This window comes from Cavia porcellus, unplaced genomic scaffold, assembly GCF_034190915.1.
Source record: "Cavia porcellus strain 051 isolate PalLab524CR breed Dunkin Hartley unplaced genomic scaffold, mCavPor4.1 scaffold_5, whole genome shotgun sequence".
NCBI classification, from domain to species: Eukaryota; Metazoa; Chordata; class Mammalia; order Rodentia; family Caviidae; genus Cavia; species Cavia porcellus.
In genome coordinates, this window is record NW_026947488.1 from 26,271,364 (window position 1) to 26,294,944 (window position 23,581).

At 41.3% G+C, this 23,581-nt stretch overlaps 1 protein-coding gene across 3 annotated transcripts in view; it reads left to right on the top strand.

Moving 5' to 3' along the window:
• Trpc4ap (transient receptor potential cation channel subfamily C member 4 associated protein) overlaps positions 1 to 23,581 on the top strand; it is a 77,065-nt gene that overhangs the window by 31,976 nt on the left and 21,508 nt on the right. For all 3 annotated transcript variants that reach the window (XM_013150261.3, XM_003467747.5, XM_063248478.1), the window contains 4 exons: positions 1,103 to 1,158; positions 6,937 to 7,065; positions 10,783 to 10,990; positions 22,390 to 22,575. In XM_013150261.3, the coding sequence (XP_013005715.1) occupies positions 1,103 to 1,158; positions 6,937 to 7,065; positions 10,783 to 10,990; positions 22,390 to 22,575 (579 nt within the window). The remainder of the gene's footprint in view (positions 1 to 1,102; positions 1,159 to 6,936; positions 7,066 to 10,782; positions 10,991 to 22,389; positions 22,576 to 23,581) is intronic.

The following is a 23,581-nucleotide window of genomic DNA, read 5'->3' on the forward strand; positions in this document are numbered from 1 at the left end:
ATGAAAAATCAGGAAGGGATGGTGATGTAGTTTGATGGTAGAGCATTCTTGAGTTTGTTCCACAGTATTGCATGCATGCACTCATGCTAAATAAATAAAATTGTGCTAATTCTATCATCTTCTGGTTTAGAAATCATGAAAATTAAGTTTCTTTCTTTTTTTTTTTTTTTTTGGTGTAACTCTTTATGTTCAGCTCACAAAGAAGCAAGTTCTTTATTAGTAGGTCAGACATTGAAAGCGATTTACACAGCACAAATAAAAGCAACATTAACAAAAACTAAACAGAACACTGAATTGATGAGTCTGCTGCTAGAAGAACATTCAATGGGGGCTGGGGATTTAGCTCAGCGGCATAAGCGCCTGCCTTGCAAGCAGGCAGTTGTGAGTTTGATCCCTGGTACCGATAAAAAGGAAAAAGACAGAAAAAAAAAAAAAAAAACAACATTCAACGGAAATTTATAACAAGAGCAATGAAGATGTGTATACTTTGTATATGTAGTGTTTCTGCTTTTGAAAATGTATCTTGATAGTTTAATTCAACACAGACATAAATACACACATTTTTAAATTGTTTATTTGTAGTCTGTTTAAATAGAAAAACAGACACAGAAGAAAACTAGCTTTGTTAAGTGAAATTATGAAAACTATATAGCCTAAGAAAGTAGCTGCTGTATCAAACCAAAAAGCAGTATGCAAGTTGGTTTGTAGGCTCTGAGAGGCTCTGAAAATCAGAGCTTCCATCATAGGATTGCTGTGAGAATTAAGTGAGATGACAGATGTGAGTGCACTTTGTAAATCAAAGTGTAAATGAAATTATCTTGAGGAATATTGTAACAATTTTTATGTTAAAAAAATGTAGTAGTTGGGTGTAGTGGCACATGCCTATACTCCCAGTACTTAGAAGGCTGAGATAGGAGGAACCTTGTGAGTTCACAGCCGGCCTGCACTATAGAGTGAGTTCAAAGCTAGCCTGAACTACGTTGAAAGACCCTGTCTCAAAATGATGATGATGATGATGATGATGGTGATGATAATAATAATAATAATACCACACTATCCTTTCAATGAAAAAGATAACCAGTTATTCCACCTTGCCTTTCAGTAAGTGATGAATTATCGAAGGACTGCTTGAGCATCCTGTATAACACCTGTGTCTGTGTAAGTACACCTGCCACTGGGGTACCTACCACATCTTCAGTGCTGAAAAAGAGAACATTCAAGTAGGGGTTGTAGACGTGAAAACTCTTTAGACGTTGGAGGGAACAGAACTGATGTGTGCTTGAGAGCAGGACCAACACGTAGAAATAATGAGAAGGCAGAGATAGTTGTGGTGGCACACACCTATAATCCCAGCACTCAGGAGGCTGAGGCAGGAGAATCATTGTGAATTTCATGCCAGCCTTAGCTACTTAGGGAGTTCAAGGTCACGTAGACAACATAGCAAGACTGTCTCCCAGAAAAAAAAAGAAAGAAAGAAATAGGCAAGGTCTTGAGGTAATTGTTAAGATCCGGGGCTGCATCAGCAGGTCTCCTGAACGCTTTTAGCCCTGGATGTGTACGAACAGAGACAGAGCAATTACTCGTCAAAGGGCAACAGGCATTGGCAGAGTGTCTTTGTCCTTTAAGATTCCCCTTAACTCCTTTATGTCTGTTCTTTCATTTTCCTTGTTAAAAAACGAAACAAGAACCAAAAACTTCCCCTTATATTGAGTGGGACACTCCTATACTAATCTCTGAGCCTGGAAGAATGGCAAATAAAGGAAGCAGTTTGGTAGAAAGAAAAGAGCAGAGCACTCTTGGAGGATGAAGCAGGAGGATCACAAGTTTGAGCCTAGCCTGAGCAACTAGGCAAGACTGTGTCCAAAAAAAGGGGTGGGGGGAGGTGATGAGGGTATAGCTCAATGTGAAGGCCCTGAGTTCAGTCCCTGCTACCACCAAGAAAAAAAGGGGAGAGCATTTGGTATTAGAAATGGATTGATTCTGTGTTTAGCAATTTAACCTGACACCTCTCTGAGCCTTAGTTTCTTATCCATAGAGTATAATCAGTAATACTAACATCACGGATTTTTGTGAGAGCTAAACAAGATAACAGATATGAATGTAGTTTGTAAAACACTATGTAAATGTTGGTTTTTATTAGATACAGTGCCTGTTAGGAACTTGTGGTGCGATAAACCTTGTAAACGGTCATAATTTACAGCAGAATAGGATAAGTGTTATTGTAGAAGTGAAACCCATAGACTCTGGCAATGTAAAAGACACATTTGACTCCATTTCTTGGTTTCATTCAAAAAGATAATTCCAGCATTTTGTGAGAGTATATGAAATTTACCAAGATGACAAGTTTAGAAGTAGAGTGGGGCCATAAATACAGCTAGGAGTTGGACTGATAGAAAAATGTTGACCATTGAAAACAGTATGGACCGTAAATCATCTGTACTATGTATAGACAGGACACAGTTTGAGGTTTAACCTTCTTAGTAGCCAATATAAATAGAGAAGTGTGTTTGATAACTTACACAAATGAGTATCTATAATTGTACAGTATCTATAATGGTTCAGTAAATCTAATGCAGGGTACTTTAGTTATTTTGAATTTCCGGTAGCCATTTATTTTTTTGGTACCAAGAATTAAACTCAGGATTTGTGCTTGCCAGGCAGATGCTGTGCAATTGAGCTATATCCCTGGCCCTGTAGCCACATTTTTAAAAGAAAAAAAGGAGGAAATAGGTGAAGTTAATTTTAATAGTGTATTTTAACAAAGTGTATCAAGATACTATTTTTTCAATATAGATACAAATGAGATATTTTCTCTTCTTTCTTTCCTCCTTTCTTTTTTGTTTTTTTGTACTAAGTTTTCAAACTTTCAAAACTTGTATAAAATGTTATACCTGGATCTCATCTCGCTCAGCCTGGAGGAGGCCACGTTTCAAGTGTGTAGTGGGGTGTGTAGTTAATGTCACAGATAGACACAGACAGACCTATAAAATAAAACACAAATTTCTCAGGAAATGTACAGCTATTCTTGCAACTAAGCCCAGTAAGAAACTGCCCTAAACCAGGCATGGTGGCACACTTTTATAATCCCAGCAGTCGGGAGGCTGAGGCAAAAGGATCATTGCAAGTTTGAGACCAGCCTGGGCTACAAAGTGAGCTCAAGGCCAGCCTGAACTGCATAGTGAGACTCTGTCTCTAAAAGACAAAAAGAAAAAGAAAAGAAGAAATTACCCTTAAAGATAGTGATGTAATGGCACTGTCACTGCCAGCTTCCCATATAATTGTTAGTTTTATGAGGCTGTTTTAAAATAATGACACTTAATGTTAACTAGCTGACATTCTAGTAAAACATAGCTCATGTTTTTTTAAGGGAGATTGTAAAGAATGGAGGGTGATATGGTTCAGCTCTGCTGATCTGGCTTCCTTTTATATTAGAGAACCTAGAGCTCTTAAGCGTTGTGACAGCAGTGTCTCCAGGGATCAGGTACAAAACGAGCTATCTGAAATTGCCTGCATTGGCCTGGGGACTTGTTTAAATTGTGACTAACCAGAAGCAAGTACATCCTGCCTAAACATGTTTAAATTTAAGAAAATTTTAAAGTACTCCTGGCCAGCTACAACTTGGCTTACTGGATACCAGTTTCTAGTTTCTCATTTAGAGGTCTAGAACCTGTGATAAGTATCTTGAAAAAGCTCTCCCCAGAGAAAATGCATTGTATATTGTTTGAGAGAATTAAGGCCTTGAGATATAGAGGAAAGTAACAATTGTGTATGACTTTTTGGGGTAAATCCTAATTTGGGAAGGCTTTCCAGAAGAAGCCAGTCTCTAGAAGGGGTAAGATCTTGTTAAGTTGAAGAGAGGAGAGAGGTGGGTGGTCAAGGCCTAGTCAGGGCAACCGATTTGTGTGTTTCTTTTTTTTTTTTTTTTTCATTCCTCTAAAATGTCAAGATTTGTGTGTTTCTGACAGCCTAAACAGTTTTTCTTTTCCTTATGATTGAGATTGAGCCCAGGGCCTCATGCATCTTGGCAAGTGATGTTACTACTGAGCCATACTTCTCCTCCCTGGAAGCATACCTTGTTTTTAAGCTTTAAGAACGTGGTATATCTCTGTCTCTGCCTGTCTGTGTCTGTTCTGTCTCCCTCCCTCCCTCCTTCCTCTTCCTCCTTCTCATTCTCCCTCTCCCCGTCCTCCTCCTCCTCCTCCTTCTTCCTCTCCCCCGCCCCCCCATTAAGCTGGGATCGATCTGGCCTGAAGTAAGCTAGAATCACTCCTGTTTTGCATCTTACAGCCACTGTAGGTGCTATATGTGCTTGGAGGAAAAAAGCCTTTTTTTTTTTTTTTTTTTTTTTTACTGTACCAGTGCCACAACTAAATAACAGAAATGAAACATTAATACAGAATTAAACTGAGACTGCTTTCTTTATTTATTGCCCTTAGATTTACTCAGCACACTTTTATACATGCTTTCAGTGTGAAATTTCAAGTTGCTTTATATGTTCATCTCACTGATAACTAACTGAAGTGCTTGGGGTTCCCGTACACCAGTGATGACAAACATTTTAGAGCTTTCAGTGATACAGACAGCCTACTGAGGTACACGTGCCATAGGTTCACCACCCCTGGCATGTTCACCAGTACATCTCTCTCTGTCCCATTAAGCTGGGATGATGTTCCTTTTTTATTTTTTGGCACAGGGTGCTAGAACTCAAACCCAGGGCTTCATATATGTGAAGCATACCAGTAAGCTACATCCCTGTCTGATGTATTCTTTGAAGAGAAGTCATGTTTGTTGCAGTCTGCCTTTCAGAAGTTTTGTTGTTGTTGTTTTTCCCAGCTTTGAGGCTAAAAAGAATGAAGAAGGAAAGATCAAAGCCACTAATATCTTGTTGCTGTATGGGGTAAGGGAGAGAGAGAGTGTGTATATGTGTGTGGTTAAGCAAGTAATATCACCATTTTAAATTCAGATTCTTGAATTCAGACTCTACTTTTGGGGACTTTCATGAGCTAGATGGTCCTTTATTTCCCAGAAACTTCTTGTTTTTTATTCTAGTCTTTTTTCTTTCTTTCTTTCTTTCTTTTTTTTGTACCAGAAATCGAACTCAGGACTCTGTGCTTGCCAGGCAGGTGCTGCTGAGCTATATCCTTAGCCCCTTTTACGCTAGCCTTTAAGCAAACATTTCATAAATACCTGCCTTGTCCAGTTCTGCTGTTGGATACCAGCGGCACAAAGAGGAATAGAGAAGAATCGCATCTTCAGAGTGTTCACAGTTCATGGACAAGGATGCAGGTGTAGTGAATGAACTGGACAAGTACAGACCAAGTGCTTTGACATACGGAGAAGCAGCAGGTGTAGAGTAGGTCAGGGAAGATTGCATGTGTGAGGTGGCACTTGGAAGAATTGGCAAGCTTGCCCATTCCTGTATTTGTTGCTGATTCATAACTAATAAAGAGATTTCTTCGACTGAAAAGATGACAAATACAGATAAGATGCAAAGTATATAAATCATGTGTGATTCCTTAACCAGGTTAAGTGCCAGTAATTTGCTTTACAGATTACTTAAGAATTTTCAAGTATGTTGATTTGTGTAACAAGCACCGTTTCATGGCCAGCCTTTTTATTCTATTAGAAGTATAAAGATTAGCTACATCGGGGCTGGGGATTTAGCTCAGCGGTATAAGCACCTGCCTTGCTAGCAGGCAGTCGTGAGTTCGATCCCTGGTACCAATAAAAATGAAAAAGACAAAAGATTAGCTACATCATTTTTAAAATGTATATTCCATAATGTAGGTGTAGTGTCCTCAGTTTATCAGTTCCATACCAGCAGACATTTCTATTGTTCCTGTATTGTAAGTGGAGCTGAGAGATACGGAGATGGGAGAGTCATTCCCACAGGGAAGCACAAAATGGTAGAAGTAGGAAAAGCCCCTGTGTGGGTGGGTCTTAACAGCAAGTCATTCAGCCTGACCCAGCGCAAGTCTCAGGGAGCTTGTCCCTGACCAGACACCTTCTGTTCTTTTTGAGGCACCTTTGCCTAGTTAGAAGAGTGACACTTGAGTAGCAAAGGAAACTTGAAGTCTTTTGATTGCTCTAAGAAGATCATTTTGTCTGTAGGATAGTGGGCAGGGACTTATTATATGGGCAGTGTTTACATGCATTTGTTAGCTGAATCCTATCAAAGACTTTTTGGTACTGGGAATCAAACTTAGGACCTTTTGGCTAGGGATTTAGCTCAGTGGTATAAGCGCCTGCCTGGCAAGTGCAAGGCTGAGTTCGATCCCTGGTACCAAAACAAAAAACAAAAAAAAACTTAGGACCTTGGGATGCCAGGCAGGCGCTTATGCCTCTGAGCTACATCCCTGCCCCTGTCAAAAGACTTTTAAAATAATCCTTTTACAGATAAAGAAATAGAGGACCAAAGGTGAGAAGTGATTTGCTTAGGTTTGCTGGAATTAGACTTTGAATCTGACCCTAAAATCCATGCTTCTGAATGCCATTGGGCTTCCACTTTGAGAATGGCCTCCAGAGTGTTCTGCACACTCTTAGGAAACACTGCCCTGCTGGGTCCAGCTTTCACCTAAGTTGGGCCCTAAGTACAGTCACCCACACTGGTCAGTGTTTCTGTCACAAAGACCCTGGTTTGTTCTTACATGAAGACATTTGGGGCTTAGACTTTACAGGCCAACTGAGGTCACTGCTCGCTTTCGCATGTGAACAGACTTGCCGTTGCACGGTCAGGGTGCCAGAAGGCCTTTTCTCCTGCTGCTGGGGAGTTTGACACATTCCCCGCAGTAACACATGACATTCCAGATTTGTTGGCTCATGCTGGTTTTCCAAGATTGGAATGCTTTCCTGATTCCTGGAAGGGATGCCTTACACTTCATATTTTGTTTTGTGATCACAACCTATTCTGCCTTTTCTCCCCTCTCATTGTAACAGACGGAAGGAGTTACAAAGCGTTTGGCAGAAAAAAATGATTTTGTGATCTTCCTGTTTACATTGATGACGAGTAAGAAGACATTCTTACAAACAGCGACCCTCATTGAAGATATTTTGGGTGTTAAAAAGGTGAGCTGTGTCTTCAGACTATTGGATTCCCAAACCTGAGAAATGTGAAGATTCCTCTTTTTTTTTTTTTTTATCTTTTTATCGGTACCGGGGATCGAACTCATGACCACCTGTTTGCAAGGCAGGTGCTTATGCCGCTGAGTTAAATCGCCAGCCCCGAAGATTTCTTTTAAATGAAATCCTTCTATATACCTAGTGTTGAATTACTTCTTGTGTTACTAGATACACTGAAGTATAAAACTAGGTTATACTTCTTTTATTAATCCATCTTTTATGACTGTGAAACCTAGATAAGTATATGAGTTGGGTTCAAACTACTTAAGAAGCTTGAAACTTCAAATTGACTTGGTGAATTTAATGTGATGGCTGATATTCTTTGGTTGAGATAAAACTGCTCCCCATGAGTTATGATATATAGCTGGGTGTGGGAGTACATTCCGTAATCCCACCACTTGGGAAGCTGAAGCAAGAGCATTGCCACAAATTTGAAATCAGGATGTACTGTTGCACAATGAGTTCAAGGCCAGTCTAAACTAGCAAAACCCTGTCTCAAAAACAATGCAAACAAAAGACTCACTGACATTACTATGGTAAAGTTCATTTGGTGTACCTGTACTGTTGCGTGCCATGTAGCAACTTTGCTCTCAGACCACTCTGCTGTAGTTGAACTGCTGTGAAATCTTTATTCATTCGAGTCAGTTCCTGTTGGTTGTAACGTTTGACCTGCTTAAGTTCAACTCTGTTTTTTCTTGGTAGTCTTTAATAATTAAAGTTGACTAATTGGCATCTACACAAGAAACAGAAATATGAGCAGGGAATTCCTACCACGTGGTCCTAAAGTGAACATTCAAATGATCTTTAGCTTTTTAAAAAAAATCATGATCAAAATGAAAACACTGAATGAAAATTTTTTCACAGACTACAAAAAATGCGTCCATGAACCTGTTAGTCACTATGTCAGAAGGGGTTGGGACATTGTGTGTGTGTGTGTGTGTGTATGTGTGTGTGTGTGTGTGTGTGTTTGATTTTATGGAGAGAGGATCTCTCTATATAGTTCAGGCTAGCCTTGAACTCACTATGTAGCCTGAGTGGACCTCAAATTCTTGGAGGTTCTTCTGCCTCAGCCTCTCAAGTGCTGGGATTACAGACGTGAACCTCCACACTCAGCTACTATTAGATTCTGGATAATTCTTGTTAGGACCCAGAGCTTACTTCTACAGGCTTACTGCAAGCCTCCCTCTTGGTGGCTGTTAGCAGAGTTCTTCCTTTCACTCTTAAGCAGCCTTGAGGTTGCCGGTGCCGGGAAGAGGGTGCCTGTGCGCACTGTGATAAGGCGAACTCCTTCCTACCTTTCCGCCTTGCTTCCCCAGGCTTGGGGAAGCTTTGCTTGTCATTGCCTGGGCAGAAGCAGCACAAATGGCCCTTTGTGGGAACTAATTAGAGATGTGTATAGGCCCCAGATGGGCCCTTTGTGTCCTTTGATAAAAAGACTTTGTTAGTTTTCCAATAATTGTATGCTCCGGCTCGTGTACAAGGGCACCTCCGTACCGGAAACGCAGGGCTCCCCGGCAGTCTCCGTGTAGGAGGCAGTGGTTGTTCCTTTCTGACTTTGCCACCTGGCTCTCCAAAGTAGAAACCCAAACTACAGAGAGATATTTCCAATCATAGATTGGTAGTCAGGATTTGTAAAGAATACTTACAAGTCTGTGTGAGAGACAAATAGCCTAGTTCAAAATGAGCAATAATATGAATAAGCATTTCAGGAAAGAGAAGTGGGCCATAACCATAAGAAGAGGCTTCGCTTCATTGATAAGCAGGAGATGCAGATCTCCTATCGTGGTAAGCGAGAGAGCAGGCAAATGTCTGGCAGCACATGGATCAGTAGAAACATGGACATACCACAGATTTGTTTATGTCAGCGGAAGGTGTTTATACTTTGTGTGATGTTATGCTTGAAGGTGCCCATACCCTGTGCCCAGCACCTAGAGAAGCTGTGCGCGGAGGGCTGAAGTGTCAGTGTGTGTTTCATTTTGAGTCACCTGTGACCTGTGTCTGAGCACATGGGCTCTAAAATAGTGATTCTGAGAAATGAAGACACCAGATTGAACCCGGGAGAGCTGTGACATTAATGGATATCCCAGCTAAATAGAAAAGATCAAAGTATATCCCATAAGGGTTTTAAGATATTTTTCTTCCATATTTTATGCATATATTTATATTATACCTTGTATATATATATTATATCTTGTACATACATGCTACATTCTGACATATATTTTTATTGAGTTGTGATGGAAAATATAATTCTTATTCTTGGTCATTGTCAGAACAATTCATAATCCACGTCACAAGAAATCTGCAGATATGCGCTCTGTGAACACATGTGCATCAAATAATGTACAAGAACATTTATGGCATTGTTTCAGAACAGAAGAACCAAAACAGGCCCTTAATCCATGTCTCTTCACACGATAGGATATTGTACAGTATATAAGGTATTAGAAATGAGCAAACTATTGCTTTGTAATGGCAAAGTAATGATAAATAATAAAAAAGAACAATTAAAGTTGTGGAGTAAAGAAATGAAAAAAAAATTGAACTGGAACTGTTAGGGTCTGTGTAGATAAATGTCAGTGTTGAGGGAGTTAAAAGTAAGGTGTGAGGCCAGGCCTGCTGGTGCACACTTGTAATCCCTGCACTGGGGAGGCTGAGGCAGGAAGGTCAAAAGTTCAAGGCCAGTCTGGGTTACACAGCAAATAGCCTCGCTTAAAAAGGGAGGCAGGTGCTGGGGATATAGCTCAGTGGCACACTGCCTTCCTGGCAAGTGCCAGGTCTTGAGTTCAGTTCCCAGTACGAAAAAAATAAAAAAGGAAGACGGTATCATATTCACATTCCTGGTACAGAGCAGTGTCATATAGTAAATGGATGTATTTAGAAGAATTAAAACATGCCCTGGGAATAATAAATACAAAGTTAAAAACAGTGATGACACTGGGTGTGGTGGTGCATGCCTGTAATCTCAGCACTCAGGAGGCTGAAGATGGAGGATCACTGAGTTCGAGACCAGCCTGGGCTACAAAGTGAGCTCAAGGCCAGCCTGGATTGCATAGTGAGACCCTGTCTCAAAAGGGCAAAACAAAATAAAACCCCTGTGCTAGCTTTTGAGGAGAGAAAAGGAAATGCAGCTGGATGGGGACGCACAGAAACCTTCAGTTTACATTTGAAGTATTTTATTTCTTTCTTTTTTTTTTTTTTTTTTTTTTGTCTCTTTCTTTTTTATCGGTACTGGGGATCAAACTCACAACTGCCTGCTTGCAAGGCAGGCGCTTATGCCGCTGAGCTAAATCCCCAGCCCCGAGTATTTTATTTCTTAAGAAAAAACAAATCTATGGCAAGAATGATAATTTGTGATTTATAAAATTTGAGTGGTTGTTTGTTTTTTAATAGGCAATATGTGTCACAAGAGAAAAGTTGAGAATGGGACCAGTGGCATCCAAGGATAAATTTAAAGAACCTTCTTTGAAGTAGTTAGTCCCATTTCCCAGATAGCAAGACGACAGATTCTATAACTTTAGACCTAAGGTTGCACAACTGCACACTGCAGAGCTGGGCTTTGACCCTCCTTGCCGACCCCATTTGTGGGGAAACAGGTCAGGAGGGCACATATGATCTCCGGAGCAGACTGAGCATGGGAATTATTTTATTTATCTTCTGTAGGAAATGATCCGACTAGATGAAGTTCCCAATCTGAGTTCCTTAGTATCCAATTTTGACCAGCAACAACTTGCTAATTTCTGCCGGATTCTAGCTGTCACCATTTCAGAGATGGACACAGGGAATGATGACAAGCACACGCTTCTTGCCAAAAATGCTCAGCAGAAGAAGAGCTTGAGCTTGGGGCCATCTGCAGCTGAGATCAACCAAGGTAAAGTCTCCAGGTTCGCAGAATTTTGAGACAGTTAGCTCTGAGGCTGGTCCTACACCATTTAGTTCTTTTAATGTCTCTAGAGATTGATGTGTGAGGACTCCTAAGGTCCATTTGCGGAATATATAAAATTTGTGTATCTTTTTAATATTCAATCCCATTGCTTTCATCAAATATTTGAATGAGTTCAGAATCTCAAAAACACCTCCCTATCAGAATTACAAATGCATATACTTTTAACCTACTAAGCCTCACATGGGCCTTTATCCTAAAGATATGAAATAAATCAAGGTTGTTCATAGCAGCAATGTTGGTAGTAACATAAGACTAGAGACAACCCGGTGTTCACTAACAGAATATTTATATAATGGAAGATTGTATACTTTTTAAAAGATGAAGATCTTTAGGTACTGGTGTAGATCTTTATGTGCTTTTTGTCATGTATTAATGATGAAAAGGCAAAGCCAGAAGAGTGTGTATAACATGCCACTTGTACTAAGGCATGCCATTTGTTACTGACAGTACTCATAAACCAAAGAGTGTGTAAGAAGTGTGAAGTGATTAGTTGCTGGAAAGAGGTCTGTACCAGTCAGTGAGGCTTCTTAGTGTATGCTTTTATATGATGCTTGATTTAGAACCATGTGAGTATATTAGTTAAGACACACTCACACAACAACACACACACACACACACACACACACACACACACACACACACACTATCCTAACCAGCCTACCCCCAGTGTTTCTTTTCAGTATTGAAAGAACTCTGTCACTGATAAAGTATCCTGACCTGTACAGGTTTTGGGGAAACTAGGTATTACAGTTGGCTGTAAGATTTTGTTTTATTAATTTATTTTTTGAGACAGATCTCACTATGTAGTCCAGGCTGGCCTTGAACTCACTGTGTAGCCCAGGCTGACCTCACACTTGTGGCTATCCTTTTGCCTCAGCCTCCCGAGTGCTGGGATTACAGGTGCCTGCCTGCAAAAGCTCATTCTTGAATATTAACAGCTAGAAATTCAGAAGTCAAATTATTGACACAGACACATATCACTTTGTTCCTTGGGGTCAACAACAAAAAATAAAGCAATAAAAAATGCAGTAGAAAACCATGACTGTTTCAAAGCAGCCTTCACACTGCTCTGAGGAGCAGTTGGCCGGCTGTCGAGCCAACACTGGCTCGCAGTCACGAGTGCCCTTCCCTCATGGTCCTGAATGCTCCATCCTGAACTCTGCTGACCCTCACCGTGCTTGGTAGGTATTAAAGAGTGTGATTCTACATGCCTTGTGTAAGAGCATAACTGTGTGGGCTCTGTGCACCCCAGACTCGTGTTCTCCCTCCAGCCTTACTTTTTTCTTGTCTGTAGAGGCAAGGCCTTCCTTGGACTGATTTTCCTCCTCTTCTTTTTTTCTTACAACTTGTGGAAAATTCTCAATGTAGTAAGTCATAAAAATGCACATTTTTAAAAAGCAGGTGAATTTTATTAAAACTATGTATTAAAGCCAATTTAAGCATATAGATTGATACACATTTTAAATTTATTCCATAAAGCTAACTTAAAATACATATACATTGTTCTTGCTTTATGGCAGTCACTGAGCTAACTACCTCGCAGTGATTTTGTCTAATTCCGTAAGCAGCGCCATGGAATAGAGATTAATGTTCCCATTGTCTATGTTAGGAACCTGGGAGCAGAAAGGCTAGATGTAATCCCTGTATGCCGAAACACTGAGTTACTCTCATCTTTTAGTTTTCCAATTAAGATGTATGCTCACACATTTATTCTGTTAATTCAGATTACTTCAGCATGCCTATTTTTTTTTAAAGATTAAAAGAGGACATAACAAAGCAGGTCAGAACAGAACAATTTAAGCAACATAGTGTTTCACCACAAGACAATCTGACATAACTGTAGCTACCATAGTGTCTCTTTCTTTGAAATATTTGAGTATAACTTCATATACTATAGTATCAAAAATAACAAGACAGTGTAAAACCATTCAAGAGAATGAAAGTATCACAGGGTATTCAGAACCAACTAACAGAAAATGAACAATGGTTACTATATTATCTCCTTGTCCATAAAAATAGTGTTTATACTATCACATATAATAAAATCCAATAAGATACAACATGATAAAACCAATGGAGACAGAAGAACAAAAGCTTGATATTATTAAATCATCACTAGTTATTATTATGTCTTGTTTTCTTCAGAATAGCTGTTCATACCATCACAGACAATAAAATCAAACAACCCAGAATAAAACCATTCCAACTAATGAATGAGAACATTATAAGGCTTCAAAGCAATATAGGGGAATCATGATTACCACATACTTTTATGTATTCTTACCATTTCTTACACTAGGGAAACTATTCGGTATTTATACATGTGAGTTTGATTTATTTCGCTTATGGGTATGGTCTCAAGCTTCATTCATTTATTTATAAATATCTCAATGATTTTTTTTTTTTTTTTTTTTTTTTGGTACCGTGAATTGAACTCATGACCTCGCGCTTGCCAGGCAGGCACTTATGCCACTGAGCTAAATCCACGGCCCAGCAGCATGTCTATTTGTAAACTGATTTATATAAAACCAATATTATATTATGCATCATTCTTGGTGAATGAGATATTCTAGTCAGTTGAGTTTTTGACTGAGTCTTTAACTCCAAACAGTTTCTTTGATGTGGGGAATTAAAAAGTCTTATAAAATATCTAGGTTCACTTTAATACATGTGTGGCTGACCTATTAGATAATCTAAGTACAGTGTCTGCTGATAGCTTGTGCGTATGTTTTATTTTTTGAGAGTCTTGCTATGCAGTTCAGGCTGTTCTTGAACTCGTTATAGAGCCCAGGCTTGCCTCAAGCTCATGGAGATCTTCCTGCATCAGCCTCTCAAGCGCTGGGATTACAGGCACACATCACCACTCCCAGCCGCTGATAGCTTTTGTGATAAAGCTTAAGTGTTACAGGTGAACACATGTGGTTGTACAATGTATGACCCTTCCCAACTCTTTGACCATAATTCCTAGTCCTTCCACAAGCCACGTGTTTTTCTCCCGTTCAGGTGGACAAGCTGGGGAACGTAATTAAATTACAGTGGTTGAAAAAGCTGTTACTAGATGCTGTCATTCTTTAACTCTTGTATTGAATTCTGAAGATATACAGATTAGTGTGGGTTGCCGAAATGAGATACCACAGACTGAAGGGCTTAAGAGAAGCTTATTTCAGTGCTAGAAGCTGTGAGTCCAAGATCAAGGCACTGTCGGGTTGGTTTCTGATGTGAGGCAGCTGGTGGACGGACCTCTTCTGTCCTAGTCCTCACGTGGCCTTTCCTCTGTGCAGAGAGACAGATCTGTGGTGTCTCCTTCTCATAAGGACACTAGTAGTATTGGTTTAGGAATCTTTACATATGATCTCATTTAACTAGATCAGCTCCCCAGAGGCCCTGCATGTGACTACAGCTGTGCCAGAGGTAGGACTTAAAACATATGAGTTAGTCCATAGTGGCACAGAAAGGTGAGTTATGTATGATGGCAAAACGGTTTTAATAAACTGTAGCTGTGAGTTAGGTTTCTTGCATAGAAAAGTTTTATGTTATCTTCCTCGAGCTTGGATGATAAATATCAAGCCTTTGTTAAGATTCTCCAAACTACTAGTTGTTCCTTCTGTTGAGTCAGATGGAAATAAATGATTCCATCTGCAAAATAAGTATTGTTTTTAGTTAGAGATAGAGATGGAGCCATAAGCCTGCAAATTAAAGGTGACACTTAGCTGAGGGACTGACTTATGCAGTGCTCTGAAGTGGCGAGCAGAGCTGCACCTGCCAGTGGAAACGAATGAGAGAAATCTGTCAGTCAGCTTAATAGTAAGCCACTGCCAGTCAGTTTAGTACTAACCAACAAGTGATAGCTATTTGTAAAGCTGAGAATTACAAGGCTTGTGTGGTGCCTCGGTGCTGGCGCACTGCTGCATGAAATTCAGCCAGTGATTGTCTGGGAAGAGGGCCTGTAGCTTTCCTCAGCCTTTCAACAGACCAGTGACTCACAAAGTCTCAGGATTCTCTGGGCTCAGAAGCCAGAGTCTCGTACCACGAGTGCTAAGCAGATCGCAACTGGAGAAGCCCTGGCCTGGTGCAGACTGGGGCATTTGGCATCTCCTGACTCGCCCTGGGAAGTCGAGATAAAGAAATTGGGGCTCTGTGTGCTGGAGAAAAAGAGATCTAATAATAAAAGGCCAGCCTGGTAAAGGTATTCATGTACAATTCAGACATATTTTTAGAAAAAGTAAAAACAAAATCCAAACACTACAAAAGGAATAGCAGGTGAATGGTAGAAAGTCTGTTCCTTTCCCTGTGGGACCTGTTACTGTCTTCTTCTGGAGATACTCTCATGTCCGGTAAAAGGGTGTAGGAGGGGGCAAAGGCAAAGAGATTCATCACCTTCTCTTTGTTCAAAGAGGCTCTGTCCTGCCTCGACTGAAGTTTATCTTGCAAAGTGTTCTATCATGTACAGAATGATGTGATTCCTTCTTAACAGATGTACAGTATTCTGTTATATGAACGTGCTATTATTTATGTAGCCAGAATTCTATTAGAAATGTCTATTGGTAGAAATTTGGTTTATTTCAAGTCTTTGTTCCAATAGATAATAACTTAAGGAATACAGTATGATGTGCTAGGTATTTTTAAATGTTAATAAATACTTAACCCTCCAAAGAAATTACTAGATCGTCTTCCCATTTTGTTGTCTCTGCCTCTTTCCTAGTACCAACTATTTTCATATTTCTTGATCTTTACCAAACTTATAAGAAAAAAGTTATCTCAGTGTAAATTTTTTGAACTAATGGTCCCATAATGTAAAATTAATCACTTTAAAGTAAATGGTTTTGTTCAGCGGCATTTAGTACATTTTCCTGTTGCACAGCTGCCCCCGCTGTCTAGTCCCATGCACATTCGTGTCGCTAAGCAGCAGCTCAAACATATCAAGCAATCGCTTCTCATACCCCCTTGCTCAACCTCTGCAACCACCACTGTGCTTTCTCTGCATTCTGAATATGAATATAAAAGGAATCATATAACTCAGCTGTTGTAGTCAGGGTTTACAAGGGAAACAATTGTGAATATAAGACACATAATTTATGGAATTATTTTATAATAGTCACCCAAAGAGTCAAACAGAAAGTGCAAGAAATCTGTTCATACACTGAAGACTCCAAAAAATCCTGTTGAGGGCCCAGAACCCATGGCAGCATCTATCATTAGTCCAGCTGAAGACCTGGACCCTAATGACAATGTTTTATGCAAGTCTGTTTCACGGATCTGCACTGGAAAGGCCCAAAGGTCAGCGTGGAAGCTGGAAAGTCTCTGCCAGCAAAATGAAGAATCTGGCCAGCAGGCTGAGGGTGCTGCAGTGGAGCCAAGAAGTGATGCTCAAAGTAAGGACCAGGGCTCCCCTGAAAAGTACCACAGCCATCCTCAGTGACATTGAGGTCCCAGACTCCTGCAGTGATCAGAACAGCTGAGTTCGTATCAGGAAGCCAGCATGACAAGTTTCTCCTGGAGACTGAACAGTACACATTTCTTCTCTGAAGTAGGAGACTATGCTCAAAGTAAGGATCAGATCTCCCCCAAAGTGAACTGCAGCCATTCTCAGCATGAAGGTCCGGAGCTCCTCTGACAATGAGAACAGCCAAGTTCATATCAGGAAAGAAGCTCAACAAGCTTCTGCAGGAGAACCAGCAACACTACCTCTTCCCCTCCAGTTCTCCTTTTTATGTTAGCAACAATCCTCAAATGGGCTGTTCACACTCAGCACCATGCTGAATCAGTTCAGCTGGTCATTAAGTTGACCACCAGTTGTCAGTCTCCACATCTATGCGCTGGAAGCCTGAGACCGGGGGCATCTCAAATTCAAGTGCTGCCTGAGCAGTTCAGTGATTTAGTGAGACCTTGTCTCAAAATAAAAAGGTCTGGGGGTGTAGCTCAATATGAAGGATCTGGTTCAATCTTCAGTATCACAAAAATTGTAATGAAATGAAGAATCATACAGTAATGAGGCCTTTTGTTAATTTGGCATAATGTTTCTAAGGTTTGTTTACACTGTTGCATGTCAGTGCTTTGTTACTGTTTACACCTGAGTAGTGTTCATCATAATCTTCCGGCTTGTTTAGCTGCTCATGCGCCAGTGGACATTTGGGCTGTTTCTTTAGGCTGTTGTCAGAGGTGCTGCTCATGAACATACGTGTGCCTGTATTTGTTTGGGCACCTGTTTGAGGTATTTTTGAATATATACTTAGGAATGGAATTACAAAGTCATATGGTAATTTTGTGTTTAAGTCTGTTTGACTTTTAGTTTTTGTTTTTTGAGGCAGGGTCTCACTACGTAGTACAGGCTGGTCTTTCACTGTGCAGTGCAGGTTGGCCTCAAACTCAAGGCAGTGTTCCTGCCTCAGCCTCAGCCTCAGCCTCCGCCTCCTGAGTGCTGGGATTACACGTGTGTGCCACCATGCCTACACTTGTGTTTAAGTTTTTGAGGGATCATAATTTAGCTTTAATTCTGAGTGATGTCAAAAAACATTTGATAGAAGACAGAAAAAGAACTAGGGTTATTTGCCAAACTTGGTGGTGGGTATATAATAACTTATTTGTAAAAAATTTTCTTTAATGTTTTATTCTTTTAAATTTTATTTTAAAATGTTTCATTATGGGAAACATTAAGCATAAATGTAAAGTGAATACTGTACTGACCCTCATTTACCTGTCACTCAGCTTCAATAATTGTCAACTGATGAGCTGTTTTATCTCCGTTCCACTTTACTCCCTGCTTGACTTTAGCATTTTGGTGGAGGTTGTTTGTTGTGCTTTTTTTTTTTTTTTTTGCAGGGATCAAACTCATGACCTTGTGCCTGCCAGGCAGGCACTTATACTGCTGAGCTAAATCCCTGGCCCCTTTTTCTTTCTTTTTAATGCTGGGATTGCATTCAGAGCCTTACACATGCTAGACACACGTGCTGTCACTGAGCTACAGCCCCCAGTCCTTTTGGATTATCTCGACATAAACCCAGGCAACCAATATTTTAATGTTTCTACAAGATGATTTTTGGTTTTTTTTGAGACAAGGTCTCTTAGACTATGTTGCCCAGGCTGACTTCAAATTTCTGAGTGCAACATCTCTGTTCAGTCTCCCAAGTAGCTGGAACTATAATACAGATCTGTGCATGAAGCAGATTTTAAACATGTAACTCTAATACAATTATTATACTAAAAGAATTAATGATGTATCTTGATACTATCCCTTGCTAGTGTGAAGTACATACTTATTTATTCATTTTTGATTGTGTGATTTATTTACATGGTTTAGAAAAATCTACAGATTCAGAAGGTGTCTATTGAAGTTTCTCTTTCATTCTTGATCTCAGTGGCCAAGTTCCTTTGTTCAGTTTGAGAGCTGTTTGGGCTACTTCCTGTGGCAACCACTGCTGTTGGCTTTTTTTCTATTCTTCCAGGGAGATTTAATGCATACGTAAGCAAATATGTTCAGACATTGGCCTTATTTTGTCTTTAGGGTTTTTTTTCCCATTGCACCTTTATTGTTGACTGTTCAGTGTTCAGAATTTCATAGGCTTTGCAGAAGCACACAGCCTGGTAGAAGCTCCCTCCCTGACATCCCTGCTGACTGCTTGCCAGCCTCCTGTCTGTTGTCCTCATTTGTATGACATTCTGTCAGTGTCCCAGGAATCCCCAGGGATGGCTTCCAACCTGGGTGGGGAGTGCAGAGTTTACCCCAGCAACACAGTCAGCTTCATGTCCGTGGTCTGACCCCTTCCCTGCCAGCTCCTCCGTTCCATTTCCTTTCTTCCCCAGCTCATACAGGCCTACACTGGCCTGAGGAATTTGGTCAGGGTTAGAGCCCTCACTCCTCTAGGTGCCATCTGACCTCAGAAAACTTCCTGACCTCTCTGAGCCCTCCTTTCTTCTGTGATGACACAGAGGAAAGATTCCCTCTGTCAGGGCCATTATGAGGTTTTGTGGTTTGTACATAAAGTGCCTACCACATGATAAGCCCTAAATATACCTTAGCTATCCTTTTTTGGAGGGAAAGAGAAGATACCTGATGAGTCAGTATCAGAGCAGTGCTTTATAAAAGACCCTGGTCCTTTAACATAACTCAAGAAATAGCTTGCTAGAGGTGGAATTTCAGGAGGAAGGGACAGACCCAGAGGCAGAGACCTCCTCAAGAGTCATGTGAATGCAGCCCGTCAGATGGCCACTTTTATCATCCATGGGCAGGTAGAGTGTTGACCTCTGTAGCCAGGCAGGAGCTATTCAGGGAACCATGTAAGGGGAATCCTGGAGGTTAGAAAGCACAGCAGTCCTTTGTCCCCTTCCAGAGCTCTGACAAGTCACCTATCAAAAAAGGGACCCTCACAGCCAAAAGTACTAGGAGCTTTGTGTCATTCACATCCCACTGGCCTGCGAAGGGGACCCCAGGCATCTCGCTAAGGAAGGAATTCTGCACCTGGAGCTGTGCTTTCCCCCATTTTCCTATCCTTCATGGTCATTGAAATCAAAATATCGTAAATGAATGGCTATAGGAAAGACATTACAGTGTGCCAGTAACACGCTGAGTGTTCTTCCAGTGGTTGATCTGCAGATATTGCCATACCTTTCTTTCTTAACTGTCATCCTTCTGAATTTTTTTAAACTGATCTATCATGAAACCTTTGTTCATACGTAAGTCTCAGTAAAGATAGGGAGCCTCTGCGGTCATTTTATATCTCTGATAAAACAACAAAAGGCCACTCAGCAGTCTTAGAACATGTGCCAACCAAGACCATGGCTAGTATTACAGTCGAATGTCCTCCAGACCAGAGTGGGAATGCATGACACAGAGGTAAAGGATTCCAGAAGAGACAGAGGACTGTAACGCTGCATAAAAGAACTTTGGCAGTTGAGAAGAGGGGGGCAAAGCGGTTAAAACCAAAGAAGCAGTGTGGATCGGGCAAGGCCTCTCCAAATATAAACTTTGACATAAACAGCTATGTCAAACCCATGAAAAGAGAAATTAAGTTGTCTTCGTGGCATTAGATAGACAGGCATGGTAGCACACACCTGTAATCCCAGCACTTGAGAAGCTGAGGCAGGATCCCTGTGAGTTCGAGGGCAGCCTAGGCTACTTAGTGAGTTCATGGCCAACCTAAACTACATAGCAAGACCTATCTCAAAACAGCAAAAAATATGGCAGTTGGATGCCTGTCCAGAAATCACCCTGTGGTTTTCCATGAAGCCGTTCATCTGGTGAAGATGGGGCACTTGTCCTACAGACACCCAGCAGAGCTGTGCCCACCAACCAGGTCATCTCCACCACGAGCAGACATGATGAGTTTCTGGGCCCATCCCTAACCACTGGTGCCATGGGTTGCTCTTCTGAATGCCCTGTTGCCCGGCCTCCTACCCAGGCCTCTGAGTTCCCTAAGGCCTGAGTGAGTTTTGTTGGGTTCATTGCGCTTTAGTGTCTGCTGCTTGCAGCGGGGTTGGGCTTGTTCTGTAACTTTCTTTGAAGGTGGAAGGTGTGTTGAGTGAGCGGTACATGTAGGTCGAGCCTGCTGGTTCTGCCAGCGTCTGACGCTGATCTGGGGGCTCATAGGCTTCCTGCCACTTGGCCATGCCCAGCCTCCAAGGACGACCTGGGCCTGTCCCAGAGCAGTGTCTGTTCAGACAAAGATGGCAATGATTAGGTTCAGGATGGTGCCGTGGTCCCCAGCATTGCCAGGACACCTTCCTCTTTACTCTTTTTCTTGGCTTCATGTCCACCTCATTTCCCCTCGTGATGAGAAGAGCATCTGGAAGTGGACTTGGGTCACGAGCACTCAGTGGAGCCATTGCCCAGCCTGCCCAGGTGCCAGAGCCTGAGGAGGGTGAGGAGGCAGCGGCTCCCGCTGGTTTCTCCTGGGCGGCCCGGCCGCCAGCTCAAGCTCAGCTCAGTCTTGTGGGCAGGGGTTGCGCACAGCCTGGCTGTCTCCAGGTGATCCCTATCCCCAATCTCCGGGACAGAGGGAGGCAGCACAGAGAGGAGAAAAGGTGCATGAGAGCTCGGAGTTACCTCATTTTAAAGGAAATTTAGTGATGGCGCCATGACTTGAGCCCCATCTCCCTGCCACCAAAGTTTATTTTGTTTCTTACGTTGATCAGAATCCCATCTTCCTCACAGTGAATGAAATGAGGTTGGTGGAAATAATTAAATAGTTCAGTGTTGCTTTGTTTTTGGTGGTTGTGCTGGGGATGAAACTTAGGGCCTTGCACATTTTAGGCAAGCTGTACCTCAGTTTCTTCTTTCTCTCTCCTCTTTTTTTTTTTTTTTTTTTTTTTTTTTTTTTGTCTTCTTTTGAGATGGGGTTTCACTGTGCAGTTCAGGCTGGCCTTGAGCTCACTTTGTAGCCCAGGCTGGTCTCGAACTCGCAACGATCCTCCCACCTCAGTCTCCCAAGTGCTGGGATTACAGGCGTGAGCCACCACACCCGGCTTGTACCTCAGTTTCTTTCACCTTAAAATTTATCTCCTCTCTGCTTGTTTGTTATAGGAAAGTCAGAAACTACAGATAAGTAATTTTAAAGGAATAGTCATACTCTCTCCTGCTCAGGAATAGCCACAGTAAATATTTGAGTGTATAGCTTCGTTTTGCTTTTTTTCTTTGTATTTTTACTTTGGTGTATTAGTTTTACAGAAACAAAAGTTTAAATTTTTGAAGGAAATAAGTTTAGACTAATATTGTTTAATAATTTGGTTTTTTGTCTAACACGTAAATTTGCAACAGCACGTTTGAATCACTGGGTAACAATATGTATTATCATTCTTAGAATCTGCTGTATTCTGTCACATGAACTTTTCATATTTAATCAATCTGCTATTGATGTTGAATGCATGTATTATTTCTACCTATTTTCTGCTTTGTTTAGTCTTTCTTTAAATAAAATTTTTTTAAAAATCTGCTATTGATGAATGTTTAGTTATGTCCACCTGTGTACTATTATGAAAACCATATCAATGAATAGCTTTATTCAATGAATAGCTTTATTTTTATATAAATGACTGGATATTTTCTTTTGACAAATTCCTAGAAATAGACCTGTTGACTAAGACAAATTTAAGACATAAATATCAGTTTTTGTTCCCACCAGTAAATAAAGGGCCAGTTTCCCTGCACTGCAAAAAATAGCTTTCTTTTATTGCTATTTTACTTTGGCTTGGCATTTTGTTTTGGAAGAGCAGCTCTAACTAGCTGCTATCACAGTAAGAATCATTCCTATCACATAATTTGTTGAGGGTTTTCGAGCTCATTTTACTGGTCTCTGTGTTGAAGTTTTTCTCTCTTATTTTCTCCCTGGCAGCTGCCCTTCTCAGCATCCCCGGCTTTGTTGAACGGCTTTGCAAGCTGGCAACTCGGAAGGTGTCAGAGTCAGCGGGCACAGCCAGCTTCCTGCAGGAGCTGGAGGAGTGGTACACGTGGTTAGACAATGCTTTAGTTCTAGATGCCCTGATGCGAGTGGCAAATGAGGAGTCTGAGCACAATCAAGGTACTTGGCGGGGAGGGGCAGTCCCCTGAGTGGTGAGCTCTTTTGGGCCTCTGGAGACATTGCTAACCTCCTTTCCAAGGAGGATTAATTTGAGATGTTTCTCAAAGTAGAATTTTCCTTAGGCAGTCCTAGACTATGACTCTTAAGACTCTTGATAACGAGTTACAGAAACCTCATTGCACCTCTCCAAGTGGCTCCGATTGCAGCGAGGAGTTTGTTGCAGAACCAGCCATCTGTGTCTCTGGGACTGACCAGAACCAGGAACCAGAGCATTCAGAGGAGCCCAGAGAATTTTTTGTTTCAGTTTTCACACGTTTCTTTTGCCCTCTCTCTCACTCTGTGCTGCCTTTTTCTGGTCCCCTTGAAGGGGCTAGGCAGCCTAGTGAGTGAGTAGATGCCTCGCCTCTGCTTCAGCTTCCTGATGAAAGACTCTGGCCAGCAGGATGCAATCAGATTGTACAAGCTTAGGTGCAGCTGACTTTCATACAAGAAAGGTGGTATCTTACTGGGAAGAGTGAGCTAGCTTTTCTCATTTCTTGCAACTCTTAAGAGGCTAATTTCTTGGTGAGTATGTCTTCCTTGTTCAGCCCAGCTCTGTGCCACATGCATAGTGTAGAGGTTCTGTCTTTGCATAATACCATGGCATCAGTCACTCCTGCCCCGGGTTACTTGTAAGTTGAGAAAACTAAAGGCTACTGACCTTGCTCGGAAGTTTTGCCTAAAGGGACAGGCACTTGGTAAGAATAGAATCCAGGGAGGTTGGTACCTAAGGGTGTTCTCAAAAACACTGGAGATTTTGGTGGTAAGCGAGTAAAAAGAGGGTGGCAGATTGTCTTAAGAACAAACTAAACACTAGCCAGATGGTTCATCAAAGAACCAGGGAATGAGACAGCTAAGATGAACTCTGCTAAAGTCAGGAGAAAACCTCATCCCCAAAAACAACTCTGCTTGAATTTATGATCAGACCTTGGAACAGTGTACACCCTAGGTCATTATCAAAAGCACT